This window comes from Crassostrea angulata, chromosome 4 (genome assembly GCF_025612915.1).
Source record: "Crassostrea angulata isolate pt1a10 chromosome 4, ASM2561291v2, whole genome shotgun sequence".
Lineage (NCBI taxonomy): Eukaryota > Metazoa > Mollusca > Bivalvia > Ostreida > Ostreidae > Magallana > Magallana angulata.
In genome coordinates, this window is record NC_069114.1 from 29,849,360 (window position 1) to 29,856,909 (window position 7,550).

At 33.6% G+C, this 7,550-nt stretch overlaps 1 protein-coding gene across 1 annotated transcript; it reads left to right on the forward strand.

Moving 5' to 3' along the window:
* The first annotated feature begins 1,198 nt into the window (after nt 1–1,198).
* LOC128181141 (uncharacterized) lies at nt 1,199–5,964 on the forward strand. The gene is made up of 2 exons (XM_052849426.1): nt 1,199–1,601; nt 3,404–5,964. The coding sequence occupies exon 2, from the start codon at nt 3,474–3,476 to the stop codon at nt 4,728–4,730; it is 1,257 nt and encodes a 418-aa protein (XP_052705386.1). The 5' UTR covers nt 1,199–1,601; nt 3,404–3,473; the 3' UTR covers nt 4,731–5,964.
* The last annotated feature ends 1,586 nt before the right edge of the window (nt 5,965–7,550 follow it).

The following is a 7,550-nucleotide window of genomic DNA, read 5'->3' on the forward strand; positions in this document are numbered from 1 at the left end:
GTTTTATTTCTGTACATTTTCAAGAACAAGTCCTTAGGCATCATTTCATAGTATTTTCAGGGTACATTCGCCAGCTTTTTAAAGAGCTATGTTACCCGCTAAAAAATTCATGAAATTCTGCATGTGTAAAATCGGGATGTTTTTGGAGTTACCGCCCTTTATTTTAGAGTCTCACAAAATTAATTTTTAAAATTTTTCTACATACTTTTTTCATGTATTCGAAAGATAATTCACTATATTATGCAACTGAGAGTTTAAAAATTTGATTTTCATGTATACCGCATAAAAATAGCAGGAAAATCCCTACCCATCATGCTTTCCCCCAGAGAAAAACCCCCTGGATTTTATACGAAACTGTGTTTAGCTACCTTAACACTTGGGTGTTATATTTTCTGAGGACCTTTCCTGGTCATCTTATATAAATTCTATTATAGCAAATGCTCAAAAGAAATTGGGATTAATGAAAAAACTTAAATTCAAACTCAACAGAAAATCACTGTCACTATTACAATATGCATCTGATGTACGGGGCGGATGTTCTATTAATGATTCTGACAAAGTAGAAAATATATACGCTCCCTCGTGTCATTATGACCACGCCCATCGGGTATATGCACAAAACCAACAATAAAATATGGGGTAACTTCTACATATAACCTTGTTTGTTATCATACACTATCATTTAATGATTTTCTCCAAAATTGTTACCTAATCATGTAGCGCAATGGGTAAGATCTGTCATGAGTGTGAACTCTGCTGGAGCCTTTTCCAATAATATTGAACATATTTTTGGGTCAACTATTGGAAAATTTGAAATTCTAAGCCGTTGAAAGTAGTATGATTCTAATTGGGTTTTTTATCCACACGAATATGATTTTATTTATTCATATGGCACAAATCGGCTTCCGTGGATAACACTTTTTGGGTCTTTTCCAAATTGGGATATCGCTCGGTCTTTTCCGTCAAGTAGAGAGAAAAATTCTCGATTTGACGGAAAAGGTCGAGCGTTCTTCCGATCGGGTAGTTACCCGTCTTTTCACGAGTAAGCATGGTGACAGAACAGGATGCATTGAATTAAGGAAAAGAAAGGTCAATGACTGGATTTATATAGATTTAATTCATTGGGTTTTTACCAACACGTTAAAAACTAAATTTAATGAAAGAGTTATCTTTCTTGGAAGAATTGCATTTTAATCAATAACCACGAAAATCGGCTAATTTATTCAAAAAATTAACTTAATATACAATAACTATCTATATACAATACTAGACATACACTCTTTTTGGCGTAATAATGGGCATTTTGGTGTTTTTGAAGGGTATTTCGGTGTTTTCACCGGGTATTTTGGTAAATCCCGAGCCTTTCGGTAATTCTATGTACCGTCTTTTCCCGCATTTGAGGAATTTGAACAACCTCCCGTGTCTTGTGCCTTGTTTGTTGTTTGTCACACACGCTGTTGCATATTGAATGAAGTTGTAGTTTTTCCCTTCTCATTGAAGTTACATACAGAAGAATTTCGTAGATCCGTGCAATCAGACGCGAGGAAATCATGGGAAATGTGGAAGCCCTCAGCACAGGCAGATTATATTTCAAACAAAAGGTATTTTTGAGGAGACTGTTCATGGTTATATTTGGGCAGATTGACTCATCTTACATCATGTACACAGTTGATATGTGTTTCTGGTCAATGTAAACAAATCAAGGGCGGTAACTCTGTCATTGCTTACAGCATTGGCGGATCCAATGGGGGGGTTCCGGGGGTCGGAACCCCCCCCCCCCCTTTCTCTGGGACATATAAATTTGTTTTGAAAACTTGTAATGCCTATTTAAAGGCAATTGTCCCCATTTATAATATAAATACCATGCGCGGATCCAGAAAATTTTTCCAGGGGGGGTCCGAAGGATAATTGTGTTTGCCAGGGGGGGGTCCGAGGCATATTTTCGCGATAATTTTACTATGTAAATTTAATAAATTTTCATTTTCCAGGGGGGGTCGGGACCCCCCCGACCCCCCCTTTAGATCCGCGCATGAATACTGTAATTATTTCAAATAAATGCTTTTAAAATTGCTTATTTAAAGAATTTTTCATAACGCACGGTAATTTACATGTAGGTACATGTATTTCTTATATGAAAAAATCCTAACGATTTTTATTCGAAAAAGGTATTCCCCATCAGCATCCGGTGCTCACACCTGTGGAAAGTTTTAAAAAAATTAACTAAGCAGTTTCGCTTAAAACACAGATTTATAATAACATCTCTAACATCTACAATGTATTGTCTACTCATTTTATTTAAAAAATGGATTATAGTTAATTTATGCAAGTTATGCTATTTTTCTGGAATGCTAGCTATACCGTACCTTCATACCCACATGAAACACAAAAGAAAGCCCTTTTTTGTTTTGTTTCCAAGAATCGGAAATTATGTTACAAAATACCGTGTAAGGGGTTTATATATAAACCATTATGAAAATCTTTTCAAAACTTTCCTGAATAAGATCGCATCTGTACTAGTGCCGGGTGATGTGGCGCACCAATTATACAGAGGTCACATCAAGTTCCCTGGGACGACTATTGTTTGTACAATTGTATTTCACGTGTTCCATCTTTTCAGCAGATAAACTATCCCCATTTTTGTCATATCCTATCATTTAGACCTTTATTTAAGAAGGCAACCGATAGAAATCAAAGTCAATATATAGTTCAGAATTTAACCATCAAAGACATAAAAAAAAATTTACCAAAAAAATTCATTTTTATAATAGCTTGTCGTAATAAGTCTGAATTATTTTTGGTTTCTTACTGCTTCTTTCTATTAAGCATAGCATAGACGCACATTCTCATTGCTTGAAACTTGGTTTTTTTTTTAAGGCTGGAAATTATGCAAATCTTCCTTACCTAAACCAAAACGCTCAATAATGCAGTGCACTCTGATATTAAAAGAGATGTGAAATAGATATTGATGAGATAAATGTTCATTAAATTTACGCACGGAAAACGTTCAAAAGGCTTTGTTTATTGACAAATAATGTATTTTGCACGTATTGATTTTCATCAATTGGAACCCCCCCTTTTTAAAATTGCTGGATCCGCCTCTGGCTTACAGTGTGCGACAGTAGGCTTACGAAAGAACATCTTGGGGTTTGCAGCTCTTATTGATAATATACAGCTGTTATTTATACACAGCATAATTTCGTTTACCTTATAACACTTAAAACACGCACCCTGTTTTTAATTGATCCTTGTCAGAGCTAGGCATTGTCTACATCTGGCAGGACCCCCTGTTAAGTTTTGGGAATTGCCTTGGCACATTTCATATCATTAATTATTTATTGATGTCACATGTACATTAGATATACAGAGATACAAAACCAAAGAAATGAAATCTTTTCTTTTTTAGGAAGTGTACCATTGAGTGACCTTGCTAGTCCAGAAGATCTTGCTGAAAAGGCTGACATAATTAGGAAAAGATGAAGAGAAAATATATTGAGGATGCGCCTTCGGAAAATCATCAAAGTCTTGAGTCGGTTATTTTCCAAGACAACATTGACATCGGAGAAGAAATCGTTGTTGATGACAGTAAATCTGGTAATGTAACATGTGATGAAAAAGAAAGGACTGTTGAATCAAATGGTGGACCCTGCACTCCTTTGTTGCATCCAACAAGTGTTACCAATTTCGAGACAGAAACATTTACAGAACAAATTGACTTTGATAGCAAAGCAACTAAAAATGTCATGGCTGATGAGAAAGAGCAGAAAATATGTTTTGATGTTGCTACTCAGACTCCTCCATTGCCGATAATGAGTATTGACAACTTTGAAAATGATGATGCCGGAGTTAACTTTTACACTGGACTTGAAACATTTTCCCAGTTTTTCCTTGTGTTGCAAACTCTGGGTCCAGCTGCGTATTGTTTGAACTACGTATACGATGATGTTACAGATATCGGTGTACCTGACCAGTTATTTCTTGTTCTTATGAAGCTACGAAGACACACCATAAACTTTGAATTATCATTATTTTTTAAAATCTCGGAAAAAACAGTAGAAAACGTATTCCACACATGGATTCTTTTCATGTCTTACCAGTGGAGGGAGATTGATATATGGCCATCCAAAGACATTGTGAAATGTTTTTCACCCTCTGATTTCAAGTTGAAATTTCCAAACACCAGAGTGATAGTCGATATCGTAGAATGTCCCATCAGAAAACCTAAACTCAAGGAGTCTCAAAAAGCCACATATTCTGCCTCTGAAAACAAATACACTGTCAAGACATTGGTAGGGATAACTCCTTGTGGCGTTGTTTCTTATGTTTCCAAAGCCTACAATGGATCAACCAGTGATAGTGAAATCGTGGAGGAAAGTACTGACAGTTTGTTGAATTTGTGTGATCCCGGAGATTCTATCATGATAGTCGCAGGAAAAGGTTCGGATGGTCAGGATGTGTTTGTACACAAGAACATTAAGGTAGATCAACCGGATCCAATCAATATCTCCAGTTGTCTTGGGAAGAGAAATGAAATGTCTTGTGCAGCTGTAGGACGTCATAAAAAGGTATCCAGTGGAAGAGTTCATATTGAGCCAATCATTAGACAGGCAAAGACTTTTAGGATTTTAACTGAACGTATGAATAGTTCTGAAACCAAACTAGCTTCACACATCACATTTGTTTGCTTTATGCTATGCAATTTCAAAACAAGTGTTGTTCCAAACCGTGTGTAGTACCGGTAATTGTTATGCTGTCAGTGTACTTTTTTTATAATGAAAAAAGAACAACTTTCTCTTCCATACAGGAGTTGAACCTTACCGACAGATAACAGCGTTTGTCTATGAGTGTAAAGTAGACCAGCATGTTCAACTCATTATTATATATGTGAAAAATATCATTCTTTACTTGTGATCCTAACCTTGTAACTTCAAGGTTTTTATACATTTTGTCACAGCAATATAGCTGGTTTCCAATTTAACATTGATGATGCCATAATCTAAAAAAAAAATTTGAAATGTTCCTTTTTTAATATCAGGAATTTTTTATAAATTGGTGTGGCTTTGATTCTATAATCTGAACACCATCCAATAAATGAAGCTTATGAATATTGATACCATATATTCTTGTATAATGTGTATGTAGGGCAGCTGCTTTTAATCAAACTTTGCACACGAGGTAAAATGCTTTGTATTTAAACTTTAATAGCTACAAATTTTAACATATCTTTAAAAGGTAAAAAAAACTAAGGAGAGTTACATTTTTTATTTTTATTAACAACTGTTCAATGATAGGTAATTGATAGTTGGTATTTATTCATTTATAATGTTGCAAAAAAATGTTTAGGAGAAGATGATAAAATTTATGTTATAAAATATGTATCAGTATTTTATTTTTCTGAAGTTTGAAACATAGAAGTATGCCACCTACAATTCAATTTTAGTTTTACTTTTTTGTACAAATCTTTATATGTTATATAGTCGTAAATATGCAGGAAAGCTTTCTATTATGTCTATGAACCTTTGCAATTGAATACGGGTTACACGTGTGTATAAAACTACTTTTTCAATCGTATTTTTTTTCATACAAAATATTATCCAGAGTTGTCGTTCCTGCTATGCTACCATCTAAATCATGCTACACGTGAAGTTCTCTGGAAAACCCCAATGCTTATTTTGCAAAGGTTCAGATAATGTAGAGCATCCATCACATACAATGTCCCGATTATTACCCCCTTTGTAATTTAAGCCAGTAGCAGATATTACACCCTTTTGAAATTTGTGTAACAACTGAGAACAATAAGTCCGGTGACATACGATATTTTGGATATTACATAATCTACAAAAAAGAATGAATTTTGCGTGATGTCGAAATATCATTTTTTACAGGTACCTGCGATTGAAAAGAGATTAAAAGTTTTATTGGACACATTATTATTATTATGAGAATAATAAATTGTATCTTTTGACATTATGGTAAATAAGAAAATGGGAGGAAACCTTAATGTGTTTTAAGAACAAGTAACTAATATAATTACTCCAGCTAACAAAGAAAAAATATTTTTTTAACGCAAAATGAAAATATAAGTTAACATTTGGTAGCTATAAAATGTTTTATATTTTTGTATCTACAAATAAGAGCTACCAGCAGACTCAAATTTGAATATTTGGTGACAATAAAATAGAAAATAATTATATTATAATAATAATAATATTGAAAAAATATTCTGGAAAAAGTTCACATATAAGAACATGTTTTGGGGGCATCTTTTAAGTACATGTATTTGATAGTAAATAATTCAAAATCTTGACGTTTTGGTTGTTTAAAATAAGACAAACGGCACCAGAACAAGATTGATTTCATGACCGCATCCTCGTTTTCCCTTTTCTGTCGCTTAATCACTTTCATTGGCATGAAGTGTTGTCTCATTTTTTTGCCAAAAATTCTCGAAGGGACGTAAAACAACACAATAGAACAAAACATACTAAGCTAATTTACCTTGATTCACATAGAGATTTTGAGATGAAAAAAGAAAAAAATGGGAGGGGTTGATAATGAAATATTTTTGAGGATCTTATATATTTTGATTTCGGACAAAAACTTGTGCCGTCAGATAATCAAGAAAAACACCACCCTCTTCGGGTATGATTTTGTGTACACAGTATGGAATGACGTCAATACCGGGATTATGAGGTTCGTCCGTATCGCCATTGTTCATTATTAAACAATTGAGTTCACAAATTTCGGGGTTCCCGCGCATATATATAAGGTATGCCAATATATACAGTAAGGACATATGCAAACAGATTTACATGCGCTGCGTGTTATCCATTTTCACGGCATTGTATACATGGTAAACATCAAAATCATAAAATAAGATATAATTCAACAATGTCTGGACATCCCAGTGCTTAGTTAATTAGGCATAATCCATTATCTATTTGTATCTAAAAGAATAAAAACTAAGTGATAAACGACATGCATATACGATGAATAAATAACATGCTCTTTATAAGGAAAAATAACCCAATACATGTCTTTGTAGCTTTGAATAATCCGTAATCCGAAAAAAATGATCCAGTTTTAGAGTTGATGAATCAAAACATCAAATGATAAATCATAAAATTGAACTGTAAAACAGGATGGGTACAAAATATAAATTTTTCACAGTGATGGCTATATCAGAGTTTCAAAATTTGACGTTTTCCAACCTTATCTGTTATTTATGAAAAAAAATTTATGTCACTTTTGTTCCTTTTTCTTAAAAACTAAGAATATTTATTTAGTATACTTTCATCATGTTTTTTAAGTGCAATGCAATCATCAAATCACAGACAATCAATCAAATTATTCTTTCTATCAAAATTGCTGTGACAGTGTAAATTTGACATTACACTGTTCATATTACATAATGTTTTCATTACAATTTAACTCCGCATAGAGATAAAGTAATTTCCATGTACTTAGTACATGGACATGTTAACACACAGTGGTGCCATAAGAGGAATTTTTATCCCACCGAGTTTTGATTGGGAAAAAGTCAACAACTTACAAAC